Here is a 27,713-nt window from a genome sequence, read left to right as displayed (position 1 = left end):
GCTTTAATTGTGTTTCATGCATAGATCAAGTTGAGGTGTCAATGGCCCCGCATGAGCAGGTGATATCAGCAGAGCAAACCAGGGAGGGACTGTGTGTAGGGGGCCTGACAGGGCCATTGTCTGAAGTTGCTGTTCATATGGGCAGGGGACGGTAATTAACACCTCAGCCAAACAGCAAGCTGTGCGGCCCATTTGTTTTCTGTTGGGGGGTAAAAGAAAACAATGGGGAGGGGTTCTCCACACAGTAGGTGATTGACATTATCTGCTGGAGCGATCCATGGAGGCATTCCTGCTGCTCTGCTATTCAACACAAGTCAGGCTGAGCCATTTCACAGGCGTCTGAGCTGCCACTTTATACATATTTACTCTATTGTTTGTTGTTTGACTTGTTCTGATTGTTTGCTCTTGCATTGTTGAGTTAATGCAACTCAGCATAAGACACAATAACATATAATCTGGTTTAGATTAGATTAGAATTACTGCACAAATAATCATCTGTTTTTGCATTCGATAAATGTGTAGTTGTTCACACTTCATAGAATTTTTAATATGTCCTCATTTATATCGTTTTTTACTTTACTTTTTGACGGTCACTACGACTTCTCAATGCGGCCCTGAAGTCGCCAGACAGAAGCTAGAAAAGTTGGGGATTTTTTTCAGGGTCTTTGGCAAAGTGTGTGACTTAGTTTGACAGCAAATGTCCAGACATCTGTCTCTTCTCCGTGCTCTGATGTTGGCCTGCAGTATGCCACCACACACTTCAGAGATGACAAAGACTCTTGGCTGTGTTTTCCTTCGCTCTGTGAGGGCGATGTAACAATTAGAACCCAGCTCTGGCAGGCCACATGCCCCAGAGCATATGTTGCGTTCTCTCTGTTCAGAAAACCAAAGGGCTCCAGTGTAGCTTTTTGGAAAATTTCAGTGGCATCACTGCCACCTTTGTCGCATCTGGGTCCTGTAAAAGTAGCACATTCTACTGAAGTCTATTCTGAGTGTTGGAGGCAACAGGGAAGGCTGGAAGACAATTAGAGAGCTATGAAAATGGATCAGCTAAACTTCACTTTAGATACACATTTCCTTCAGTAGTCGGTCCGAGTCGATTTACCAGGGCTTCCAGGACCCATGCTGAAACAGGCATAGCTATGGGCCCCGACCATATGTCTGTATTTGTTTCTAGTAAAAATAAGGGCATGTTTAAAGAGTCACTAAATATCCTGCAGTAACATTCATATTAACGGTTTCAAACTTTTAAATACAACCAATACCACTTAAGACACGCTGTAACTTTTTAAACATTCATTTGCCTTCATTCAGCTGTCCTAACTTTTTTTCTGTTACTTCCCTTGAGTCCTTTTTTTCCTCACTAAAACACTGAGAAAGTTTTTGCTGAGCAGCATGACCCACAATTCCTCGCCTTTTGTTTCCTGAAACAACTCAAACACACTCCCTCCTTCCCTCTCTCTTCTTCCTCTCTGCCTCTCATGTGTTAGTGAGTGCTGCTGTAGTCTGGACTGGAGCTAATGTGACAGTGTGCGACTGGCATTACCTGACTGGATGTTTCAGGCACTGTGTGAACAGTTGCTCCATAGGGGCACGCGGGCAATTAAAAGAAAAGTAGGCGCTCGGAAAAAAAGTGCCTGGGGGTATGTTCCTCAGTCCTGGCAGAAGCTGTCAAATAAGGGATGGATTGGGTGGGAGAGCCGGGGTGGGCACGGCCGGGCAAGACCAAACGCTCACAATAGCGCTCGTTTCATTTGTGGAAGGACTCATGATTGACATAGATTAGACAGAGAAAACTGCATTGTTTTGGATTTTCTCTCCAGAGAGCAGCATTCATTAGGCGCCATGCACACAGCAGAGTAAAGTTTCAATAGGGAGCTAGCAGCCTCTAAAAGCAACTGCCTCCTGACAGTTGTATGGGCTTGGGCCCATTAGTTGGAACCTACGATTCAGCCCTGAGCAGTATAGTGAAAATGAAGAGAGCTGATGTCAACTCCAAGAATTTCCCCTCTTTTGGAAGGGAAAAAGGGTCCCCTTCCCCCTGCCTCGGTGCGCTGTTGGACCCCAGCTGTCAGGAAACAATACCCTCTGCCTGCTCCGACAAACTCATTCCTGAAAATGTTTTTTTTCCCTCCTCTCCCATTCCCCCTCCTGCTATAATGTATTTTCCATTTTTAACCCACAGCCATCCAAGCTTCCTTCCTCCTTACAAACCCTGAGTGATGAATGAAGTTTTAAAACTCTGAACCTGAATGCATGACTCCTCCAGTTTGCTTGTTTGTCGTCATTCATCCTGCAACACATGGACAAAGCTTTGCATATATTCTTAAACTGCTGTTGTCAGTCGTTATTTAAAGATGTCAGACACTATTTCGTGTCCCTTCCATTTATCACATGTTTGCTATGGGTGGAAGTCAAAGTGTTTGTGCATGGGAATTCATGAGCGCAATGCTAAGTAAATAAAGATGACAGTATACATTGTAAATAAATACCAGCTGCATAGGGCTATTGTGTAACTGCCACTTAAAGATAGAATTTATAAACCATAATATTCTACTAGCCATCCTAATTAATGAACTATGAAACCTTTATGTCTCCACAACATGGGCCTGAGTGAGCAAAACATAACCTGTCCTATAAAACCATTGTAATTAATTTGAAATCGTACCGGAGAGAAAAATCCACATGCATGACAAGCCGCTGCGTCCGGTATTTAAACTGATCCATAAACCAGATGTTTGAGCCGTGCTTTTGGAGCTCTGGCTTCATGCTATCTCCATAGCTGGAGGACAAAAAAAAAAAAAGCTTGTTGCATGAAGCAGTAAATCACACAAACCTCTCTGAGTACACTCGGCTCGCATTCTGTGGCACAGTGACGAAGGGACGGGCAGCGGTTTAATAGTGCAGGAAATCTTTAAGACATGTGAGACTAAACAAGGGAGAGCAAAGACACACAACCCTTTATGATAACTTTGATACATGTGTGAAAAATAATAGAGGCGGGACTATGTCTGGGTTCAAAAGGCCAAACCAATGGAGTTAGCTCCGAGTCCGCAGCTCAACCTCTTTGCTGCTCTGTAAACGGGGCTTCCTTCCAGCTGTCTTTTCCCACCCGCTCAGCGACGGGCGCCCACAGCTGGCCTCTTGTTTTTCCTTGACAAACGGCAATTTCACAGTCTTCCACCAGTCCGTTGTGTTCACATCGCTCCCCCTGCTCTCCCCCGTGCCAGAACTCACTGTCTGACTCCAACCGCGATGTGGGTCTGGTACAGGTGTCTGCAGGATATCTCTGCGGACTTCACATCATTCATACCACTTTTGCACGCTTCATTCCCTACAGTCTAGAAACAATAGATTTTTTTTTGCAAAACACAGCCTTAGATTTTGCTCATTTGGTCCTTTTATCAAGTATTTTAATGCATTTTATTAAAACTTCTCTAATACATATTTGTATGACTGTTTTAACCTGCAGGCTGTCTGGTTCTGTGGCCTAATTCCTCTTTTTGTCTCTCCCCCGCAGTACCTGCAGATGAAATGGCCTATTCTGGACGTCCCCGGCTCAGCAGGACTTAAAGATTCCCGTTCTCCAACACCGGGGCATCTAGTAAGTAGTTAAACTTCCATTAAAAACTAAATGGCGTTCATTATGACTTCATCGAGCCGAAAAATTAGGCTTTTGAAATTGTGAAAATGTGTATTTGACAAAGGACCAACATGGCTTGGTAACAGAGGAATTTAAAATCACAGTTTCACCCACCAAACAAAAGTGTGACCAGTTTCCCAACAATTCCCCTGCCTTATTTTGTAGCACTAACAAGATGTATCCTCCGGGCTAAAGGACATTAATCTAATGATCTAACAAATCATATCATCTTATGTGGGGAACCAGTTTACTGCGAGCCATATAAATGCTTTAATCTATCTATAACAATAATGTGGTTATTCCCAATAATTAAGTTATGTTAATATGCTGGTTCCCATCCATGCATGCACAGTTTCCCCCCCCACAGCCCCTACAGTCCCCGCAGGCAAACTGCTGATCAGCCTGTCTGTCTTTACCACAATAACTCCGTCTCCACAATAAATCTCTCAAGTTCGAACCTCCTTGCCATACTTGATCTTTCCCACACAGGTGTGAGCTAGTCATCATGGTGTCTCACTGGGGTTAGACAATGTGGGGCCTCAGCAGACCTGTTTGGTTTGTGGTTTCGCTGAGGGATGTGTGTTTGGGATCGAAAACATTAGATAACATGGACATCTATCTGGCATCTCACCTGCTTGATTGTATCGGGCGTTTTTCTGGTTCGGGAAGTCGTGTTAATCGGAGCGTGGAGCAAGAAAACGCTGTCACACAACTTCAGTAAATACAGCCGTTGTGACTCAGCCTCCTGACCTGACATATCCCGGCAAGATGCGCTTGCTGAGTTTGTGGTTGATTCGCTGGATCCCAATAATCGCAGCGATGCACATGACAAAGTCTTCATTGAGCGCAGTCAATGGGAAATTGTTGTGAAAGGGACAGAGTTTGCTCATGGGAATCCAGGACTGACTTGAGTCTCAATAGAAACCAATTAAATATATTTTATTAGAATACATGCTGACCTCTCTGTGACCCTGTGGCTTAGTCTGTTGGGAAAGAAATAGTGTGAAGCTTTGTTGCAGCACACTCATTGTAGTTTGTTAAGACAATATGTATCTTAATGAAATGTGTGAATCTACAAAGCAGGAACATCAAGAGAAAAAGTCAAAACAATAAAGACGATAAAAGCAGTTGAAAAAAAAGGAAATGAAAGCAGATCGACAGAGGTTGAGTTCCCTGCCTGGATGTTTCTGTTCTGCCCGTCAGTGGTTTCTGCTACTTTTTATGTGGCTCAGTGTTTGTGCTTTTCTTTCCTCTTTCTTATTCTGTTTGGCCTTCATCTCTTTGAACGTCATTAAACCAGAAAAGCCTATACAGAGACAAACATTGTAGAAGAATCGGGATCCAACTGTTTTCTGGCAGAAATCTTCATTTTCAGAATAATAAGCAGCCTTCACTTTAGTGTGCTTAAATATGTACTTCCCTTAAGCTTAGTTCATCTACCCTTTGTAATTAAATGTTATTTAGATGCTTTTATAGCTGCACATAGAAACTTGTAAAAACCTTTTACAGGTTCTACATTGCATGCATATAGGTTGCTTGTTATTTTAGTTTTAAGTTAAAGTAATTACTTCAGTGCTATTTATTTTGAGTATTGAGTGCAATTAAATTACACAACTCTCATAACAAGGCCGTTCGAGGTCAATCATCTTATATGAAACACTTACATTGGCAGAAAAAATTATACAACAGTATTATTGACTTAAGAGTTAAAGAGCAGAAGAGTTAAATTTTTAAGGAGTTTAAAGTTTGGAAAATGAATTCAAAGTGTAAAACAGCCCAAATGAAACACTAAAATTATAATCAATAACGTTATTGTCTTAGGAATCATAAAACCTTTTCAAAAGGGTATAAAAGGTGGGGAAGTTCATTGAAAGTGTAACGATTTTCCGTGTGTGAAGCAAAAGAGGAAGTCGCTTGATCTGGTGACCTGAGACTACAGGGTCACTTGATTAGTGGTGGGAAACTGTAATACCGGGCGCGCTGTACCCCGTGCACGGAGCACAGAGAGTGAAACGCCCCGCTGTGGCCTTGCCCCCCACTCTGGGCCAGGAGCCCACATGCCCCTCTGCTGTGCTGCTGCTGACAGGGAGCCAGGCTGATTATGTGCTCATTACTCCAGCCGGGGAGAGAGGGAGGCTGAGTGGGAGGGGAGCAGCAGGCTGGCTCCCCAGGCCTGCAGGCTCCCCAGGCCCCAACACTGCACTAATGAGAGCAGGGGGAGCGGATGGGCACTCGCGGGGGGCCAGGGATTACTGCCCAGGGCCAAGAGGAGCCAGAGAGAAGAGACACCAGCAGGAACTCCTGAAGCAGACCTGTAATCCTGCAGTCATTCTGCAAGCATGTGTTAAATCTGACATCGTTGTTTTGCTTTTTTTGAAAGACGGTTTTGGAATGACTGTCAAAATCTGCTTGTAAGCACATCCTATATGCATGTCAAATATGCATAATGTTAGTGAACTGTTAAGGCTACAGTGTGTTAGTCGAGAGGCATGTTCAGCCAAGAGCCTCTGCAGATTAATAAATAATCCACCGGCAAGCCTACGCATGAACACAATATTGATATTTAGACTCTTCCTAATCATAACACTCCTACACGTATTCACAGTGATTAATGTCATTGTTTCGGTGAATGGGGAATCCTTTCTACAAATTCTGGCAAGTTGGAACAAGATAACAAGATGTTTAATAGAAATCGGAGCGTTGGTTGGATCCCAAAGACCAGGGAAAGACCATCCTGTCACTGTGCAGATTGGGTCCATAAGGCCCGTATGCTAATCAGAGCCTGCTCTGGCCTGAGATCCTCAATTATTCAACAGACAGGTTTGTTTAGCATTCAGTTGGTATTGCTTTTGGTAGTAATAGGGGTGGTGGTGGTGGGGTGGGAGGACTGGGAAGTAGGGAACAAGCTTTTTCTATGAACGTAGCACACCCCATCATGCATACACACACACACACACACACACGCACACGCACACACATGCACACACACATCAGCACCCCAAAACCCCCATATAGACCCCTGTGTTCAGAGGGCTGCCTCATCATGAATAATACATCAAAGGCGCTGCAGGGCCAGGTGATGCAGTATGGGGAACATGTCAGCCCATCAGTAGTGGCCGAGTAGAGGAGAGGAGGAGAGGAAATAGTAGGAAAGGAGGGGAAGCAGGAGGAGGTGCTTCTGTCTGAATCATGTGCAACTCATACTCATCTTCAACAACGCACCAATTTAGAGTCATTAACACTCTGCTAATAATGATGTCAAGGCTGCGTCCGTCCCTCTGAGGTTATCCAGTCACTTGCAGTAATTTGTCCATACCACCTATTCTCTGTGTCATTACTGAGTACACTGACTGGTGTTATTCTGAGTCAGGACGAGCTGTGACTCTGTAATGAGGTGGAACTGACCAGCGGAATCTGCCATCCAATTTGGGCTTGACCGAGACACAAGAATCCCTGTCTTTGTCTCAATATTGTATTAGCATCTAGCGTAATCAAGGTATCGAGGGACACGTCCTGTCAGCTAGTTAGTCTACGAATTGTTTAAGTGAATTGAAGTGACGAGGTCTCAAGCAACAGCATTCCTGAGATGCCTTTTGTCTTGCTGCATGTGTCTGCTGCAATCGTACACTCTCAGGGCTATGTGACACTTTAAGTAGAGATATTAACTGGGAATGTGCCAGGGTTTTTTCTCCCGCAATAGAGATACATACACTTGCTTTCGACCCATATTCCTCCAACAGACCTTTGACTGGGAGTCCGGTGAGAATCTCTCGTTTTGCATTAGGCAGTGAACAACCGGGATCCATCATGAAATCAAAGGCTTTGGGAGGACTGCACTGAATACTGATCTGAGGTCTGCAGTCCTGCTGGGCCACTGCAGAGACGAGATCCTCTTCAGAAATGGAATAAGGAACCATTGCTTTGATTTCCAGTCAAACTCTAAATCGGGGATATTTAGCATCGCAGAGTGAATTCACAAGATTTCGCAACATGGCGTTTATAAGTGGCAGATTTACCAGAGGATGAAATTGATGTATGTCAGTTAACAAATATTTATACCGGCCCATGTTTGTGTCTGTGCTGATTTTAAGAGCCCTCCGATTTTATTTCATTACCACTGGGGCTATTCCCTCCGGTAACATGACTCCGCTCTGCCCGCTATTATTTTAAGCAAGAATATAAATCCCATCGACCCTTTCAGAGGCGACGACCAGACGCAAAGCACACGTTGTCTGTGATGAATGACATAGTTATGGAGAGGTTGATTTTCAAGACATACGACACGGTCAGACCACTCTCACGTCCGCTTCCTGTTGGCGTTGACAAACAAGGCTTGGATTTCTCAGCATGCCAGGCATTCTTTTCACCCTGTCTTTCCTGGAGTTTTGAAAGGCCTCTGAGCCTCCCACCCAGAATCACCGAGCATAAAGACACACAAAGCTGCAGGGTTATTCAGTTTGTTCTAAGCTCTCTTCCCCATCGGCTGTTTGCCTAGTAATTCAATTCAGATGTGCAGGATCCAAAAACATGTTTGCTTGAATGAAATCCACCCCTCCACCCACATTGACCAAGGACTGTGCTTTTCTTAGCGCCGTTCCAAGTTGGACAACCAGGCGAGGTACTGCCACCTCGGTCTTTTTAGTCTCAAACCCTCTTAAAACACAGACATCTTTTCTCTCAGCTGTTTTTTTTTTCCTTTTAAACCTTCCTGTTACTATTTCCAATCTGCTCCTAGACCAGTCTGAGGTGTTTTTACTCGCTATCGGAGAGGTATGCACCACTGCAGGCCGCTTTGCAACAGGCACGTCTATGTTAAGAGCATGATTTCTGTCTGTTGATGTGGATACCATCTGGTTCCAGGTTGCCCTTTATCTGTCCTTTCACGTAGATGTTGTTTATATTTAAAACATGGCTCAGGTTCCTTGTGGTTTCCTTATTACACTTTGCTCGTGGATCATGAAACCAGACATATGAGGCTCTAATGGTGTAGAGGAATATTACCTCTACACATAGAGCAAGTGAAAGAAGGCATTGATATTTAAGTGTTTAGTTTAATTTATGTTTGCGCGAGGAGTGTAGTTTTTAAATTTCACAAAACCGCATGTTAGTTTCTCAGGGCTCTGGAGAAATGATAAAGTAATACAGTGCAGATTTTGATTGATTCCATTTTCCAATGTTCCTATATAAAAAGAGGAATTTGCTTGATGAAGTAGCCATCTTTATTCCTTAAGGAGACAGTCTGGCAGGTAGTATACGGGCCAGAATAGTTTTGCATGTGTGCAACCTGCATACTTCATTTTTCCTCCACATTTCTGTCGGCCGTGCTAAACAGAAGACAGCCTGGAGTTGAAACTAGTGCCTTCAAACTTAGAAATGATGTGTAGAGCACACGATTGGTGTATTCCAGGATATGAATAATTAATATGCATCATTTCAAATTCTCACTGAAGTGCTTCCCAAAATGTGTTGGCACCCAGGTCTAGAGGTCTCAAACAGCCCTCACAATATAGGGAAAATGCAGGCGTATTGTACATTAAGTAGAACAACAAAGCACAACTCAAATATACATGACATGTGGGACTTGGGATTTCAACCCAGCAGGTCAAACGCTACCTCTGCCATGAGGTTTCATCAAAGCCTTTTTCTGTGTTTATCCAATTGTGTCTCTGCGCATCATCATATGCATTCACCTTGTGTGCTCTTAAGTCTGGAATAACCTGAAAGAAAAAGGAGCTAATGGATCTTAATATAGCCATGTTTAACACCGGTAAATATTTTTCTCACCCCATCTGGTATTACCAGAATCAAAGCCTGCTTTAGACATAGGAGAAACCAATTTGCTAAAGCTTTAAAAGGAGGAAAAGGTTGGACCTTACTTAGAAAAAAAAGCAAAGATTTGGAACAATTCTAAGCAGCGTGAAGCAAGAGCGTGTACAGAAGTCTCAATGCAAACCTTGTTCCCCAGCAGACCACGTTGGAGAGGTTGAGAGGGGGGTGGGGAGGGATATTGAAGAAAGGTTAGCCTGGAGGAACAAGACTCCTTTCTCCCCCCTTTCCCCCCTCCACCCCTTGACCCTCCCATGTGACAAGTTGAGCCAACAAGTGCTCTATTCAGCCAGGCAGCCAGGGGAAATGACTGCGTTGCTGCGCGCTGCCTAATGAAAGTAGAGACGCTGGTTATTATTATTGTCTTCATCAGGCTCGTTGTAGCTGTTTTCGGTCCCATCTCTGCGAGTGTTGTTGAAATATCTCCACACTGTGTGTCAAAGGCCCTCTGTTCTCCGCCACTTATCTTACAGAACTTCAAATGTTTTTCTAACATCCACCCATGGGCGTCTGCTTCTTTCCATCATCTGTCAGCTAGAGATGATGTCCCCACTTGTTTATGGGTATTCAGTTTACCTCACGCTGATTGTGTTTGTTTGTGGCTCGCTGTTGTGACTTTTGGACCCAGTGGCACCGTTGTTTTTCTTTTTGGACTGAACAAACAGTTCTCTCCTCGGCTAAACGACCATAATGGTCTTGGCATGCGCCTGCAGGGCTTTTTAGTGTTCCTTGGTGCTGGTCCAGATTGCATCACAGGGTCGGTCACACGCTCAGACTGATGTGATGTTTACCGTAGAGGGCATTCACACATGATGGCCTATTTTTACAGTGCATTTCCTTCCAACAATGGGGCAACAGAAATAATGTGCGGTTCACACTTTAGGATAGTTCAACACTTGTTACAACCACAAGAAGAGAAGCTTTGATTTGAATGTTTTGTGTCAGACACTTGAACTTTTGGTTTTTTCTCCAACAACAGTCCAATAAAGTCCCAGTGGTGCAGCACGCCCACCATGTCCACCCACTGACGCCCCTCATCACCTACAGCAATGAACACTTCTCCCCCGGCACGCCGCCGTCACACCTCTCCCCAGAGATCCTCGACCCAAAGACAGGTACGGTCTCAAGGATAGGCATTGATTAACTTCACTGTGTATCTTTAGTCCATTTAATGATAAATAAATGATATGATAAATACTATAATTGATCATTTTTCACAGTTAATATTGCAACATCCACAAATACCAGGAAGCAGACAAGAAGTTTCAAAAGGAAACATTTCAGGAAGAACAAATTATATTAGGAAATTACTTTTGCCCATCTTGACATTTTCCCACCATTGGACAAAAGTAATTTCACCATAGCTAATGTAGTCTGAAAATTTGCTCTCAAGTACCTTACAGGCATAGCAAGACAGGGCAAGTTTATTTTAGATAGCAAAAAGTTCCAGAGATGTTAAATAATGTTATGAATACCTGCCATATATAAAAAGCATGTTATCTCTGCTGCATTTTAAAAGTAGCTTTCTTCTGTTTGTGGCACCTGCAGGTATTCCTCGGACACCTCACCCGTCAGAGCTCTCTCCCTACTACCCCCTCTCTCCTGGGGCTGTGGGATCCATCGCACACCCTCTGGGATGGCTCATGCCACAGTAAGTCACTGCTATGATTGTCAGCCGTCCACACAGCTAAATGTGTTGTTTCCAAGTTAGAAATCCCAGCAGATTCAAAATTCAAAGATTCAAAGGCTTTATTTTCATATGCACAATAAATACAGGGTGGTGAAAACAAAATAAAATAGTGCAATAAGAAACAGAGTAGAATAAAATAGTGCATGATTATCTTGCAAGACAAATGTGCAAGTCATGCAGATGAAGTAAACTATATGAATGTTGTGATCAAGTAAATGCAGGAGTCTACATACGTATATGTAAATACAGATAGCAGAGTGTGGGTAGAGAGGTAGGCTAATTCGCTTTGTAGCTTTCTACTTGTTGAGTGTTAAGATTTAAAAAAGCACCACACATTTTGTCGAGTTCAAATCAGGTGATTAAAAGTCAAAGTTAGAAAAACATTTCTTGAATTTCCTGTTTAAGTCCATGCCTGGTTGTTATGCCTGTGCAGGTGCACCACATCCGAACAATAAAGCTTTCAAACATTTGAATTCACCATGAGGAATTTATGAACATTTATGGGTTTTGCCACGGCTCTCGTAATCAATTGCAACGGTGCTGTTCCACAAGCAGGGGCTTTGAGTTGATGAGTAGAGGATTAGTGCTGGGGGCTGAGTCTGATCCACCTCACACTCTCTCTAACTTTGTCTCCCTCTGTCTCTCAGGCAGGGCCAGCCCATGTACTCCATCCCTCCGGGGGGATTCCGTCACCCCTATCCAGCGCTAGCAATGAATGCATCCATGTCCAGGTGAGCAGATCATGTTCAGAAACACCCCCACCCTCCCAAAGGGGGAAATTTAATATCTGCTGCTTCTATGACATGCTGTAATCACATTTACCCTGCTGCATTTGACAGCCTTTTTAAATGCTAGGTTAGAGAAATGGCTTGTGTGCACTTTTATACTTCTATCTGTTGACCTTTTTTAACACAAAAGGCAGGGGAATTGTTTGGGAAAAACACTTTATCGCACAGGCAGCAGAGTCACAGACAACTAGAGCTTCTTAAACAGTGTGCAGGCATTATTGGCATTCAGCACTCCTCCTCCTGTCTTTTCTCTCCGAGCTAAACTTCTGTGGACAGGCCAATGTTCTGAAAACAGACACGCACAGACACACACACACACACACACACACACTGCCGAGATGAAAGGGCTGAGAATCGATAACGACAAATCAAAGCTCATCTGAACCTACATGTCCAATCAGACTACACTCTCTGACCCCTTTTTTTAAAATTGGGAAGATTTGTAGTGAGCCTTCCGGTGTTAGTGTGAGATGAAATATTCAGCAGGGTCTCTGTGATCGATAGGGGGTGTAGCTCCTTCCTGAGACCGATCACAACAATCACAACACATGTAGCAGAAGTTTTTACTCCACTTAAAAATGCAATAATCCGTAACATTTTAACACAAACATGAATTCAAGATGGTTTTACTTTTGACACTACGGTGGAAAACGCTTATCCATGACTGTCAGGGTCACATTGATTACAGTGGATTGTACAACCATCATTTTCTTTTTTTCTTTCTCATTCAGATTAGAATATGATTAACATTTACAGTAAAACATGAAGAAAGCTTTTAGTATTTCCTGAATTTGACTGATAGATTTTTCTAATACGTCTTTTAACTTCATCTCACGTGTTCTGTATATTTCAAACACTATGATACCAAACAGAGCTGCGTATATAACATGGTTCACTGTAGTTCAAATTATAAATAACATAACATCAGTAATGCAGATCGACTGGCTGTTTAGGCCTACTAAGTATTTAGAAATGCACTAAAAATGCCTCAAAATGTTTTTGTTTAGTACGAAAGCTTTTTGATCTATACAGCAGTTTCTTGGATACAGTAGATCCAAGGGGTTTATTGCCATAACTAGAATGACTTTAAGCTGTTTCCAGTGTTTGTTCAATAAGATGTAACCTTCAAAATGTGATTATGAATTTTAAAAAAGCCAGTAAGAATAAGATCTTGGCAAAGACGCGCTGTGATTGGTGGTGACTTAAATATGACCGCAGTACATAAATGCTAATAGGAGCATTATGTTCAAAATGTGGATCTTGACTGCAAGCCATCACTGGGAGCCGTATGGATTAACCCATCAGGGACTAAGTGGATGTTTACAGATTTAGTCGGTATAGGTTTATTAACTGGGGAATGATATGCCGCCTCCTTGTTGATACAACATTAATTATTAAACCGTTTTAAAAAAGGAAAAAAAGCAAAATATCCGTTTTAATAACATTTCTTAGTGGACTTCATATATTTACCCACATTTCTTACCTTAGGTCACATTTTGGATTCAGTAAATATTAAATGAAGAGCTAAAAAAACAAGCTTTGAACCATCTTTCCGTGTGAGCAACCTCGCCTCAAATATTGTTTTCTGGTAATGGAGAGTTTGAGAAACCGTTGAGTAAAAGTTATCCTGGGTTATTCGTCACAGAGTGTATCATGAGGTAAAAACTGAGGGACTGCGAGCACAAGGCCACACTGCTTTGTTTCTCATGACAGCCTGTGTGCCTCGCTAGAAGAATTAAAACAGAGGAATTTTCCAATCTAGCACAAACTAAAATGTGTGGTAGAAGGATATGGAGCTTAATTCCCCCCTTGTTCATTACAATGCTCCATTGTATTAACAATTGGAAATAAAAGAGAGACACTTTTGTAAAGGTGTTCTGTGTGAATGGCTGTCAGAGGAAAGTGGTTTCAGGTGTCACGGCCATGCAGTCACCATGGTTACAGCACACTCCACTTTTCTCCAGTCATTGCTGAATGAAGGGAGCTTTTGAAAAAGTCTTTATTTGAACAAAAAGGAAGCATGTAACTCATTGTGTGTATGGATTTCGTCTAGAACGACATAGAAGGTGAATTTCCCCCCCAGAGGGTTGTGCCAAGTTAGCGAAACCTTTTCCCGTCAGGTTAACAGAGGCTAGCTGTTAAACTCGACTGTTAAAATGTGGCCTCTTGTCGCCCTCACAGTTTGGTGTCCAGCCGATTCTCGCCTCACATGGTGAGTCCGCCTCCACACGGCCTCCACCAGACCGGCATTCCCCATCCAGCCATCGTCTCCCCGGGAATCAAACAGGAGCCCCATGACATGAGTCCCTCGATGCATGCGTAAGAACCCTTAATATATTCCTTTAGCTGTATCAAAACTTGCTTTCATTACTGCACATTAGCCTCCCTTGTCTTATCTAATTGACCAGCACATCTCCATTAATTACAGTTTATTAACGGCATATTTTTTTATGTTTCGTATTAGCAGGAAATCTCCCGTTCCTCCCAAGAAAGAAGAGGACAAGAGGCCTCATATCAAGAAACCTCTGAATGCTTTCATGCTGTATATGAAGGAGATGAGAGCCAAAGTAGTGGCCGAGTGCACTCTGAAAGAGAGCGCTGCCATCAACCAGATCCTTGGAAGACGGGTAAGTGGCGCAGACACAGATGTGCATGTGAGTTTATAACAGTGTGTGTGTGTGTGTGTGTGTGTGTGTGTGTGTGTGTGTGTGTGTGTGTGTGTGTGTGTGTGTGTGTGTGTGTGTGTTTAGCAGTCCTTTGATATTTTCTTTCTTTGTCCACAGTGGCATTCCCTGTCCAGAGAGGAGCAAGCCAAATACTATGAGCTGGCCAGGAAAGAGAGGCAACTGCACTCCCAGCTCTATCCGGGGTGGTCAGCACGAGACAATTACGTGAGTAGCACGATGATCAGATACTAAATCAATGAGTAAAGGAAGTTGTCAACAAAGGTTTTCCGAAGACTCGGTCAAATATGTGTATATTAGTTTATTAAACACTCTTGATCTCAGCAAACATTGTGCTTCGATGGTTTACTTTCACAGCTTTTTAACAGCATTGTTTCATCTGTGCAGGGAAAGCGAAAAAAGAGGAAGAGAGACAATAAACCCGACTCGAAACCAGAAGGTAAGGGGCCTTTTCTTCCTGATTGCCTTTATTTGGATTGTGTTGTCACAGACCTGAGCAAGTATTAATAACTGTAGAAACTAACAGCAAGAGCAACCCTGGACAATGCACCTTGATTATATTATTTATTATCTGCCTTTTCTGCATGGATTCTTTCTTCACTAACACTTACTAACTTCTCCCCCTGCCTCTATACTTTGACAAGCAGCTTATGAGGTTCAGTGCTAATAGCGGCAGGTATGTCTGCTGTTGTGCAACCAAAACAAGAAAGCTTTCCACTTTTGGGTGCACATTTTGTGTGTCACATTCTTTTTTTTTGCATAATGAATGCATACCATCTGAATATCTTAAACATCATGTTCCACTCTCCCTGTTGCAATGTGTTTTGGAGTTGATTCGCCATGTTTCACAAATTCCACTGCCATCGTTGTCACTGTTTGGATGATCACTTCTGTCACGGGCGGCATTGAGGGACATGAACCAGATTCTGAAGCCAGCAGCAGATCCATAATTCAGCTTCCTCACTCTTCCTTTTGTTTCCCCTCTTCAGACTTCTCCATTAGAAGCAAGAAGCAGTGCGTGCAGTACCTGCCCTCAGAGAAGATGTGTGACAGCCCGGCGTCGTCCCACGGCAGCATGCTGGACTCACCCGCCACTCCCTCCGCAGCCCTGGCCTCCCCCGCTGCTCCCGCCGCCACTCACTCCGAACAGGCGCAGCCGCTATCACTCACCACCAAACCGGAGGGACGCATGCACCACCACTTCTCCCTAGCCGGGAAAGCTTCTGGATCTTCTTCCTCCTCCTCTTCTTCTTCCTCCTCCTCCTCCTCTTCCCATTCCCATTCCCACCTCTCAATCCCAATTGGTACTTCAGGTAGCCATTCGACACCCATCCTCAGCCGGCCAATCCCCTTCACCTCCCTGCACCACTCCATGCTTTCCCCCCCTTCCCCTTACCATCAGGCGGCCCTTCACTCCCATCATGCCTTGTTCCAGTCGCAGCCCCTCTCCCTGGTTACCAAACATAATGATTAAATCTGCAAAAAGGCAATTTTTATCCCATGTATTGTGCTGTATATTGCTTTTCTTTAAAAATTAGTTATTAGAACAGCTTTTTTTCTAAATAATGAAAAGGAAGAAATATTATTGGTCAATATTTGACCGGCTCCTTTTCTACATCTCTCAATGAAAAATGAAATGTATTTTTTGTAAAGTTTACTGCAGAACTGGTTTCTTTTTTTGATGCATTTACCCAATGAACTTCTTGTATAAAAGAACCAATGTACATAATGTTTCTTTATAAAAACAAAAAAAGAAACAAAAACATGTTTTCTTTTTAGCCAAAACCTGATTAATTTTAGTATTGAGTTTACGACATAGTACTGGCCAATAATTGCAGCCGCCCCCTTTTCAATTCACGAGTGTGTGTCCCTTCTTTGACATGTTAAATAAACATTTGAAATTGTTTCTTAAAAGAAATGTCTCTTTTTGTCTTTTCACGATCTATCAGCCGGTGTTTTTGTCATTTAATAAAGAGACCTTTCTTTAATGAGATTATGTGGTTTGGATTAATATTCCCACATGAGTGACCACAGTGCATAACAAGTCGATAACTGCGTTTTGTCGGTGTTACAAATGTACACTTAATGAGCAGTATAATTTTATTACAGCCACACCAAATTGAATAAAAATCCATAACACACCTGCCATTTTTTTGTCTTTCGCGTTCTGCTTTAGTTAGACATCTTCATAAAATCCTTGCTGATGGTGCCAGTGAGTTTAATGTTTAATAAAGCAGAATTAGGCTAACCACACTGGAAAATAAGTGCCTGAACCAGGGTAACACAATTTGAAGCCTAAAATAAATACAAATAAAAAAATAACAGACATCTGCTCCTTCTTCAAATATATAACGTCCCACAACAATGACAGAAAAGCAGGTCAGCCCCATCCCATCCCGGCGAACCCTGTTCGGGTTCCTCTTGCACTTTTACTGCATCTTTATTCACCGTTTGGCACACTGCTAAGGCTTTAATTAACTCAGAGGTAATGGGATGGAGCCCTGGGGACCTCATTAGGCATTTCAATTAGTGAAAAATACACAAGGTAGGTTACAGTTTTTGGTGGCTTTAGAGATGGGGAGTAGTGCCAGGGATGGACCAATTATGTCAGAGCGGGGGAGGGATGGCTTGGACTAGCCCATCTGATACCCCCCCCCCCCCACCACCACCACCACCACCACCTTTCCTTTTCTGCAAATTTAGAAACTTAACCAGGATGGTCACACAGGGAGATTTGCAGAACAGGGAAATGTTACTCTTTACATTCAGTGCGTGCATTTTCCCAAAAAAAGATGCATTTCCAGATATTAGACAAACTGTACCAAAAGAGCACTCTGTTTAATTAATAAACTTACATTCCACAGTTATTATCTTACTATTGACAAAAGAAATGAAGGATTTTACTGATATTCATCCAGCATATAGTATTAATAATCACTCTACTGTTAAATTGTGTGTCAGAATGAATCCTGAGTGCCATTAGACAGAGTTGTCTCTAATAAACGCTCTTCTGGAAGTACAGAAAAGTGAGATAAGGATGTGTTTCCGTTTCTGGCCCCCACCCCTCCACTCAGTATAGTGGCACCAAACTGTCATTTCTCCCCGGCTCTGTTTTTAAGCAATCATTAGCCATAATAAATCTTTGCTTATTTGCCGTTGTATCTTACATCATTCCAGGCACAAACCACACAGCTTCTCTGGTGCCACGGCTGCCTTCTCTGAGCCACTCCACCGATCCGTCAGTGAAATTACAGGTAATGAGTTGTCAAAACAGCCAGCAAATCTGTCTCCTCAAGGCTATACATCCCGTGCAATTCCCCTAAGACAGTAGCCTTATTATGAAACTCAGCCCCACAGTGAATGACTTCAAATGTGCTGGATATAGCAAGGTGCTATTCTCTATTAAAGACAGGTCCCTGCCTGTGTAGGACTTTTCTTTAATGAAAAAAATATCATGAAATCAGTTAAAACATGATTATTATACCACAATTTGATCGATACAACATAATTGTGGTTTTTTTTATGAAAGCATAGACAGGTCCCGGGCTCCAGTCAAAATGTAACACGCCACTGTTTATCTCTAATAACTTATCTGGTTGCTGCTCCACTCAACATCTGCCATGTAAGCACGAGGTCAGATTTAATACATGTTAATTTTTGCTCATTAAATTCTTCCAATCTCCTGCCAAGGTTCTTTTTTTGGGCCTTCCTTTGATCTTGAATTTATTCCAGGTTAACCCTTTGATAGTTCACATGCGTAGTAATATTGCACACAGAACTTTCACTGGAGAAAAATTGCAACACTTGTATTAAAAACCCATAAACACGCACTCAATCGCACCGTTTAGTCTGAATGCACACAGTAAACACTGGTTGAGATTGATAGGTGGACTTTATAAAACTAAAAAGAAAAGACTGCTCCTATATCTACTATTGACTCATGACCTTATATTCCCATTAATGACAGGATGGCTTGTTTGCTTCACATGTGGTTTCCCAAAGTGATATTAATTGATCGTTTCTGTAGCATTCATAGAGCTTAGCAACACTCAGCTGGTGCCTTTGTGAAGATAGGTATAGCTGGCTGTGAGCTTAAGAACCTCCTTAATGTATTATTCATGCCCATTTGACCTTAAAGATGGAAATGCAAATGGGTGTCAAGAATGAGAGGGATCATCGGACTTTTCAAATGTCAAACAGCCTGCCACAATTAAGACATATTCATTACAAGAACCCACAGGTCCTCCACGCCCAGCTGAGATGTAAAACACCTCCAATTAACATTTTGATCATTATCTAGTCTCTAAAGCACACCTTCGATTGTAATCCATATCATATTTTTACATATTACTCATGGGGCCAGTCTGTAAAGTAGAGTGACTTTATGTTATTAGGAAATTGTGTTTTTTTAATCTAGAAGAAATACAATTGTATACGATTCACCGTGTTGTATAATTGTCAAACAGGTTGATTGTAGTTCTTGCAAACTCTCACAATCACATGCACATAAAGTAATGTGTTGTCATGATGGGCTTTTGTCAGGCTTTTTTCAATTGCACTGAATATCAATACTGCCATCTGCTGATAAGGTCAAAAACTGAAATGTGTGGAGCGACAAAGAAATCCTATTAGCATCTAACCTGTAGGTGGCAATCATTACACAAATCGTATCTCCTCAATGCACCCTCTGGAGGAGCATTAGTTAATCATTTCTTTATTAGTGCTCTCTTTACATTCATGAGTTGAGCTCAACTAAGCACAATGGGCTGTAAATACAGTAGGAAAATGGCAGCCTATCTTACAGTGATATATATGGAATTGGACTTAATAATGACTGTACTTTTGATTAAACGTGTGATTTGATTTTTTACATTTTAAGAAATGATATTTTCACATGGCATACACCCCAAAAAAATGTATATATATATATATCAATACACTATATTCACATCAATAATGTCATAACTAAATGGTTATGGTTGTGTGTTGTATTGCCCAATCATTGTTCCTCTCTTGTCAAAGATATATACCAGATTTGTAAAGCACTTTTTTCTAAGTCATGAATCCAATTCAAATTTGATTTACTAGATCCTTACAGTTTGACTTTATAAAGTTATCATTTGTAACCAAATCCTCGTGTGGTTAGGAATAAGTAAGAGCATTTGTTTGGATCCCTTCTGGTGTACAGGTGCCATTAGAATGAAAGTGAAGTCCAATCCTCACACTGAATGAGAAGATTCACAAACTAAAAGACAAGTCAACTGGCTTCAATCAGCACACATGCATCGCTTTTCTCTGTGAGACATTAATACAGAGATACTGCAGGTATACAAAGGAAATATAAATGATACATGTGTTTTCAGCTGGTTCAAATTATATCAAAAGTTGCCAACAAGGCATGCAAAGTAGGAACTGTAACCACGTTAAATATAGCTTGTACTTTTTTTACCAAGTGGAATGATCTGATGGTTGGTTCAAGGGAATCAGGAACTACATCTCATGTTGCTAAACTGGTGGATCCAGTGTTTCAGGTTTCCTTGGTTTTACCTGATTTGAGCATTGGTTTGTAGGGTGAATTCCGATTCAATTTTTCAGTGGTAAACATATTGTAATCTTTTTTATTGACATATTTGTACTTTAATTGAGTATTTCCATTTATTACTACTTTATACTTCACTACATTTCAGAAGCAGATATTGTACTTTTTACTACACTACATGTATATAACACTCACCACCAGTCTACAAGTAGTGCAGATTAAGATAACTATATACATGTCAGAAAATAAATTAATACATTAGGCTAAATTGTATTTATGTAAATGACAATATTTGCGATTATGAAGGAGACTTTAACATATAACTTGCATTTGTTAGATTTCAATGCATGTTTTTATATTTAAATGTAAATTGAAATCAGCCAAAAAATAAACACAAAAGTATAAATAAATCCTATTTGAAATGTTCTGAGGACACGTTTCGTTATCACCCAGTTTTACTTACTCATCCCATTGTTCTCAATGACACGTCACACTTGTTTACAGAAAAGGGGAATGGTGTAAAGAATAGACAGTCCTGCCTTAAGCAAGCAACTTTATATCCTGTATGAATGCATGCCAAGAAAGCTGACAGTCCCTTTGTGTTGTGTAAAGCTTCTGGAGTGCCAAAATGGTAACAAATAATACCTGCACAAATATGCTTAGGCTATTTGTTTTATTGTATTCTCGCTTTCCAATGCTGGAAAACATAGCCATGTAGTGTCAATACTCAACCTTTAGGTGGCGGTAGAGCAGTCTACAGTGTTTTACACTGCAGAAGAAGAAGAGACTCGTTTATATTATTAGCATCAAACATTTGAATGTATTATGATTGTTATAAATAAAATGGCATTTGAACACGAATGAGACTTGAAAATGTAACTCAAATGCAATTGTTTATTTTAAATGCAGGTGTGTACAGTTTTTAAAAAATCGGTAAAAATAAGCAGAAAAGTATAATCTATTTCTCTAACAACAACAACAACAACACATGTTTACAGAAAAAGGGGACTCCTGCTTTAAGTAAGCAGCTGTATATCTGGTATGAATGCATGCCAAGAAAGCTTTGAAAATAAAAAGTCAGAAAACAATGAAGGACAAAGAAGAATATTTTTATTCCAACTCTCCTTACTGGAAAACATAGCCCTGTAGTTTCAGTCGTCTACCTGTAGGTGGCGGTAGAGCAGACTACTGTATTTTCCCTGCAGAAGAAGAACAACAGGCTATGGTTTGTACACGGAAGCAAAATTTGTCAAAAGCTCCAACCTGTCAATCTGTCTACGCGGATAGTGTCGACAGCTGAAAAGAGAGACAGAATAAACACTGTTTGTTTTCGGTTTTTAATCCTTTTCCAGACACGATGAGGACTGCTTTCCTGCTGCTCGGAACATGTCTGTGTTTGTGCTTGGACAGAGGTGAGTTTTGTGTCGTTTTGCTATGTATTATTCTTCCTTATAGCCATTCTAAGACACTACAGATACATGCTCCTCCGTAATCCCTGATAGCCAATTAAGCTAAGTGTCGATGTTGTTGAATAACAAAGTATCACTTGTTTTAATTGAGAAAATGAGCCAATCCACGTATGAATGTCGGGTAAATCAATTATAACACAGCCACATGTCTGGCTATCTGATTATTCTGGTACCTTTGTGTATTTAACATCTTTGTGCCAAGTAATGACTGGACACGTGCTAAGGGGAAAATATAGTTGGGTTTCTTTTTCACCAAACACCACACACAAAACCAAATATCATGTTACACAAAAGACAGAAACACTGATACATGCACTGGCTCTGAAAGTAAATGATAGCTTGTGTCGTAGACAACCAAATCTAATGCTTTATTGACCTGTCGCCAAATTCCTCATTTCGCATGGCAGTTGATTAACACACCCAGATAAACAGTACTCTAATCCGGTAATTCTACCTGACCTCAGTCTTGTGATTGTCATTTAGTTTGGGATAATTAAAACGTGTCTGTGGTGTAAGATTGTCAATAATATCCTACTTTTCAATTTTGCCAGCTGTGATTTGTCCCTTCATTATTTGACAGCTAGTCTACAGATTGTTATATTATTATCTCACTTTGTTTGATGAATTACTTCAGATATGGAAAAAGAAAATCCTATTAAAAAAAGAGTTTTATTGGCAGCATTTATTGTATATATTATGAGATGGCATTCATTTAATGGTAGTTCTGTTATAGTCACCACTTTCCTTGCAGCAACATGAATTTGCAAACATGCAAACAGTACATTAGTCAGAAGTTGTGGGTGACATTTCGGTAACCAACTGTCATGCATTATTTCCTGATTATAACAGATTGCTCACCTACTGCTGAATCTGCCTCAACCAAAACTGATTGTATTTTGTGCTTATTTACAGGCACTCCAGAGAGTGCTTTGGGACACGTTACCAAGTCCAAGGACCCACTCGTAACAGAAAAACCAGAAAGTCCACCAGCAGGACCCAGTACTACAGTAGGGGAAAACACAAACCTAGCTGATTCTGCTGAAACCAAGAATAAAGCTCTTAGTGGCTCAGACACAAAGAAATCACAAGAAGGAGAAACTGATAAAAAAAACACATTAAAGCCAGCAGGGGGAAAAGTATCAGAACCGGCTAAAACGCATAATGAATCCAAGAAGGTTGGCAAGGTAGGACAAGACGACAATGCGAAGAAACCAGTAGACATTGAGCAAACCACAAATACACCAAGTGAGGAAAGCAACAAGGATCAGACCAGCAGGGAAGAGACGGATGGGAAAGAGAAGAAAAAGGAGAAATCCACTGCTAAGCCTGCATCCACAAAGGAATTCCTTGAACGTGATATGTTTCCATCAGTACGTGGGCAAACACCTGCATCTGAAGTTAATGAAGATGCAAATCCTGATCCACCGTACCCCAAGGTGGATTCAGAAGGAGATAACACCAAGAACAATAAGCTAGAAGGAGACGAAGGCGACAAGGATGATTCACAGTTAGACGGTGCAAATAAAACCCCATATGATCCATCTGATATCAAGGATGTGACGGAAAGCAGTCATTTCTTTGCCTACCTTGTCTGTGCAGCTGTGCTGGTGGCAGTGCTTTACATCACCTACCACAACAAACGCAAGGTACCTGGCTTCAAGCTCACACTCAGACATCTTTGAAGCATACTTCCTGTTTCCACAAGCCCAGATTTTAGATGCAAATCTGGTGTGTGTCAACCATTTCAGTCTGTGTAGTGGAGGCGGAATAGTTTTAAACCCAGAAGTGGCTTAGCTATATATTTAGCATTTGTATTTTCTTCACAGGGAAGGTTATTGTTTAAGCTCAGGGAAATATTTGCTGGTCTAAATTAAAAGTACATTTTGTGACTGAATATTTGGTTCTCCTTTCTGGGCTCAAAATAAGCACTACAGCTGAGAGGAACAACCTCAAAGGGATAGTTTGATATTTTATACAAAGTGCTTCATTCATTTAGTTACAGAGAGAGATTTCTCCTCTGCGATGCCTCAGTTAATTATACTAATTGTTTGTTTCGTAGGTCAAGCTTCAATCATAAAGCTTAAAACTTGACACTGTCTATTTTTTCCCCTTAGATCATTGCATTTCTTTTGGAAGGAAAGAAATCCAGAGCTTCTCGTCGACCAAAATCCGGAGACTACCAGAAGCTGGACCAGAATGTAAGTGGTTGATGTGAAGATATACACTCCTCTCTTTTTAAATGAAAACATAACAATATCATTTAATTGTCTCCGTTTTCTTTCAGCTGTAATCTCAAGTCATGATCTTCAAGCCATTGCCTTGTGCTGCAGAATACACTAGGGGTAAGAAGAGGGTGAATGAATACTGGCGTTACATATTTTCCTGATGCACTCGGCGTCGACTCCACCTTTTGGATAAATTGACATTAATTTACTCTATAACAATAGATGCTTATCATGTGACTATGCAGATGACACTGTTGCCTTATTGAGGGAATTAGTGAGATGCAGTGAAGGTAAAATAAGCATGCTGTTTTTGCACTTGTGTCATTATTCCACTTTAAAGGCGATCTTGTAATTTGACCTGACTCAGGATATTTAGGTAGTGGAGAAAAATATGATCTGTTTGGATTCCAGATTTGTATGTTCAGTACATTATTGCACTGTGCAGTAAATAAGCCATTTGTAAAATACTGTATGTGTACATTTTATTTGAGATTAAATGTCTCTTTGAAAAAAATATAACAAGGGTTTAAGTTGAATGTAACCTTTATTTTCAAGTGAGACGCTAGCACAGTGCTCTCCCACTTTAACTGCCTGAAGTCACACACTTACTCGTGCTTAAAGCAGTCGTTCTGGGAAATACTGTGATTTGCTTTCTAGCTGATTTATGTAGGAAGATCAATACCACTCTAAATTATTTCCAGTATATATGGCTTAAGGTAAGATTAGCCTGGCATACGTACTGGAAACAGAAAACCAGCCAGCATGACTGTCAAAAGAAATACAACTCTACTTTCCAGTAGCTTTTAAGGCTCACTATCACTCTTCTCATCTAAGTTTTTGCTAGAAAATGAAATATCATATCTTCCAAAATGTTGAAACCGCTCCTAAGAGGAAATGTTAATGTGTTAACTGTTGTCAGGGTTTGGTATGTTGACTCCTCTAAATGTACCCGCAATGACATTCTTGCAATGCAAAAACACGCATTGCAAGAATGTTGTTCACCTGGAAGCTGTCTGTCTGTTTCTGTAGCTTCCTCTCTTTGATGAATGTCTGCATGAAACTGTAGCCTGACATGTTGTAACAGATTTGTAAGAGGAGTTTTGGAAAGGCTGGATATTGCTTTGAGTGTGTTATTGGAATAAACGTGTCCGGGGATAGTAGACTATTTCATTAGATAAAGAGAGTGTGTGTGTGTGTGTGTGTGTGTGTGTGTGTGTGTGTGTGTGTGTGTGTGTGTGTGTGTGTGTGTGTGTGTGTGTGTGTGTGTGTGTGTGTGTGTGTGTGTGTGTGTGTGTGTGTGTGTGTGTGTGTGTGTGTGTGTGTGTGTGTGTGTGTGTGTGTGTGGCCAAATTGTGAACAATCTTTCTGTTATTCAATGTGGGGGTTTTTGTTTTGTGCCTGTTTCCTAAATTATCACGTATATTTGTACTGGTTGAGGGTCATCATTTATGAAAAATGCTATCTGGATAAAAATAAATGTAATCTAATTGTTTCGTGGAAGAATCAAAGTCCATATGGTGTCGGAAAATATATTTTTTTATTGCCACATCTGCAAAGAAAAACGCAGCATCTTGTAATTGGCTCTTTTCATGGGTAAAAATGCGTTAGAAAAAACCTAATTGAATCATCCTCTCATACAGTCTGACAGTAAGCATGAAACGGCATGTTTTAAAGACATTTAATGAACATATTAGCTTCATGAATACATATTTATTTCAGTTTGTAAGGCCTTGCTGTCCATAGGGAAACATACTGTTGTCATTCAAGTGTCTATTGCAACATGTTGCGTCCGATGAACCAATTGAGCTGTGTATTGATTCCAAAATAAACGTTTTTGTACTTTCTAGCCTCAAATCAGTTGGATTCATTGACTGCTTTTTACTGTCACCTGCTTTTGTGATTCAGTGCCTGTCAAATCACCTTCAGCCAGTGTTAAAAAAATACTGAAATAGTTAACAGTACCAATACAACATTGTAAAGTTAAAAAACATATAAAGCATTATTAAAAAACAAAAACACAATCGCACTTATGTAGAAAATGTAAACTGTAGCTGAACAACAGAGGAAATAAATATTTATATTACAATTAATGCTATAATAGTTCATACTGAAACCATTCTTAAGAAGCACTTCACTACGCTTTATATTGTACTTTAATTTCATAGTTTTTTTCCCCCAGAGTTCCCAACCTGGGGGTCAGGAGGAAACAGAATGCATCTGATGGTTAACAGGAAAAAGAAAACCAACTAATTTAGGTATATTTTTAAATATTGGATAGTTTTACCCCTCTGAAACCATCTTGAAAATCTAGTTAAAATCCCCATTTGGTGGAACAACTCGAAAATGTGACAAACTAAACACTGCCAAAACCTGAAAAGCATGGGATGCATTGTACTTCATAATATATTAAACCTTTTGTGTTGGCTTACATTTCCATCTAAAACAAGGAACTACAGCTGTTCATAAATGATATTATAGTAAAGATGTTTACCCTTGGAATGTATTGGACTCCATAATAATTAAAGAGTACATTTTAAGCCTTTATATCAACATCATTTCCTTGTATATGCGACACATGACACTTTTTATATCGCTCATGCAATCAATTCATGTCGCCACAATAAAGAGGCTCCTTCATCACAGCGGCGTCATGTTCCTGGCCTCCTCTTCATAGATGTCTGGTACCTCTCCCATGGAGGTGCAGATCATCCGGACGGAAGCGCACCCACGGAGCTCCATCTCATAGCGGATCAGCTGTTTCCAGAACCCGTTATTGGGCCTGATCACGGGCCTGCAGGTCCTCACCCAGCTGTGGGCCGCCCGGAGAGACTCCCCGCGGTGCTTCATCAGGTAGGCCATGCACAGGGAGGCGGAGCGGCTCACCCCGGCGTTGCAGTGCACCAGAGTCCGGCCACCGAGCTCCGAAGTGAGCTGGATCTTATCCGACACATCGTCAAAGTGTTCCCCGAGAGGAGAGGCCGGGGAGTCGGGCAGCGGGATGTGGATGTACTCCACCCCGCGGTGCAGAGGGCAGCGGCTCTTCGTCTCTGTGACGTTCACGATGCAAGTGATGTTGCACCGAGTCACCTGGGAGGAATCATTGGCGGCTCGGCCATTACTGAGGTACAGATGGTCGGTGACTCGGCACAGGCCTGAGAGACCTGCGAGACCCGACTGATGCATAAAACAACGTGGAATTCAGAACTGTAATAAAATTGGTTCACAGAATGTGGTAATCAACGTTGCAAGCTGCCTGCAAGTAGCCCAGAGAAGGCGACTCAGGAAGGACAATTCCGTGAGCGCGTAACCTGCCGCCCCCTGCTGGAGGGGGTTTTCACGAGTCACCATACAACAAGGACGGTCTCTTTCAGCTTCTCAACTATAAAAGCTGTCACCCACCTATGTTTCTTTGGTCTGTTTTAGCCATGTTCACGGGTGTTTTATAGAAGACAAACACAGAAATACATTCAGAACCCTTAACCAACTTAGGATGAGGCTGTTATTGGCTAGATCCATCTTTGTCGTAAATCTCTTTTTAATTTATACAAGACATATATTGCAAGTCCTTCTGTCCTGGGAGAGGGATCCCTCCTCTGTTGCTCTTCCCAGGGTTTCTTCTATTTCCCCCCCATTAACTGTGGGGTTTCTCTGGGAGTTTTTTCCTCCTATCCAAGTACAGAGGGTGTATTCCTAAGTGTAAAATTTGTGATAATGTGCTGTATAATAAACTTTAAGGAGAGCACTGCACCACGCTGATGGAGCTCTACTTAAGAAGTGCAATCTGAAACTGTGTGCAGTCGTGAACAGCGACTTGATTGTGCTTTCAATGTAACAATCAACACACACTTT

The 27,713-nt window shown here is 41.4% G+C and overlaps 3 protein-coding genes across 4 annotated transcripts in view; 2 read left to right on the top strand and 1 right to left on the bottom strand.

The window, feature by feature from the left end:
- Positions 1-16,738, top strand: part of tcf7l1b (transcription factor 7 like 1b) — a 31,859-nt gene extending 15,121 nt beyond the window's left edge. The window contains exons 4-12 of one of the 2 annotated variants that reach the window (XM_063898084.1): positions 3,521-3,604; positions 10,449-10,584; positions 11,018-11,120; positions 11,807-11,890; positions 14,129-14,266; positions 14,415-14,574; positions 14,731-14,838; positions 15,019-15,070; positions 15,621-16,738. In XM_063898084.1, the coding sequence (XP_063754154.1) occupies positions 3,521-3,604; positions 10,449-10,584; positions 11,018-11,120; positions 11,807-11,890; positions 14,129-14,266; positions 14,415-14,574; positions 14,731-14,838; positions 15,019-15,070; positions 15,621-16,105 (1,350 nt within the window). In that variant the 3' untranslated portion in view covers positions 16,106-16,738. Of the gene's footprint in view, positions 1-3,520; positions 3,605-10,448; positions 10,585-11,017; positions 11,121-11,806; positions 11,891-14,128; positions 14,267-14,411; positions 14,575-14,730; positions 14,839-15,018; positions 15,071-15,620 lie in introns of both variants that reach the window. The other variant, XM_063898083.1, reaches the window with a different exon arrangement.
- A 4,638-nt stretch (positions 16,739-21,376) lies between these two features.
- Positions 21,377-25,718, top strand: tgoln2 (trans-golgi network protein 2). The gene is made up of 4 exons (XM_063897325.1): positions 21,377-21,582; positions 22,552-23,285; positions 23,754-23,837; positions 23,924-25,718. Exons 1-4 carry the CDS (start codon positions 21,528-21,530, stop codon positions 23,927-23,929), a joined length of 879 nt encoding a protein of 292 aa, XP_063753395.1. The 5' UTR covers positions 21,377-21,527; the 3' UTR covers positions 23,930-25,718.
- On the bottom strand, positions 25,380-27,190 carry LOC134873574 (dual specificity protein phosphatase 18-like). Its single transcript, XM_063897326.1, has one exon. It carries the CDS (start codon positions 27,045-27,047, stop codon positions 26,502-26,504), a length of 546 nt encoding a protein of 181 aa, XP_063753396.1. The 5' UTR covers positions 27,048-27,190; the 3' UTR covers positions 25,380-26,501.
- Positions 27,191-27,713: the final 523 nt, after the last annotated feature.

The sequence above is a fragment of the Eleginops maclovinus genome, chromosome 12, assembly GCF_036324505.1.
Source record: "Eleginops maclovinus isolate JMC-PN-2008 ecotype Puerto Natales chromosome 12, JC_Emac_rtc_rv5, whole genome shotgun sequence".
In the NCBI taxonomy this organism is placed as follows: Eukaryota; Metazoa; Chordata; class Actinopteri; order Perciformes; family Eleginopidae; genus Eleginops; species Eleginops maclovinus.
Note: the sequence above shows the minus strand (reverse complement) of the source record. Positions and strands in the feature narration are given on the sequence as shown.

Excerpts from the sequence above, each read along its gene's own strand:
- tgoln2 (XM_063897325.1), top strand. The coding sequence starts at position 21,528 with ATGAGGACTGCTTTCCTGCTGCTCGGAACATGTCTGTGTTTGTGCTTG. Across the intron at positions 21,583-22,551 it reads GTGTTTGTGCTTGGACAGAG|GCACTCCAGAGAGTGCTTTG; the intron begins GTGAGTTTTGTG and ends GCTTATTTACAG. Across the intron at positions 23,286-23,753 it reads CCTACCACAACAAACGCAAG|ATCATTGCATTTCTTTTGGA; the intron begins GTACCTGGCTTC and ends TTTTCCCCTTAG.
- LOC134873574 (XM_063897326.1), bottom strand. The coding sequence starts at position 27,047 with ATGCATCAGTCGGGTCTCGCAGGTCTCTCAGGCCTGTGCCGAGTCACC.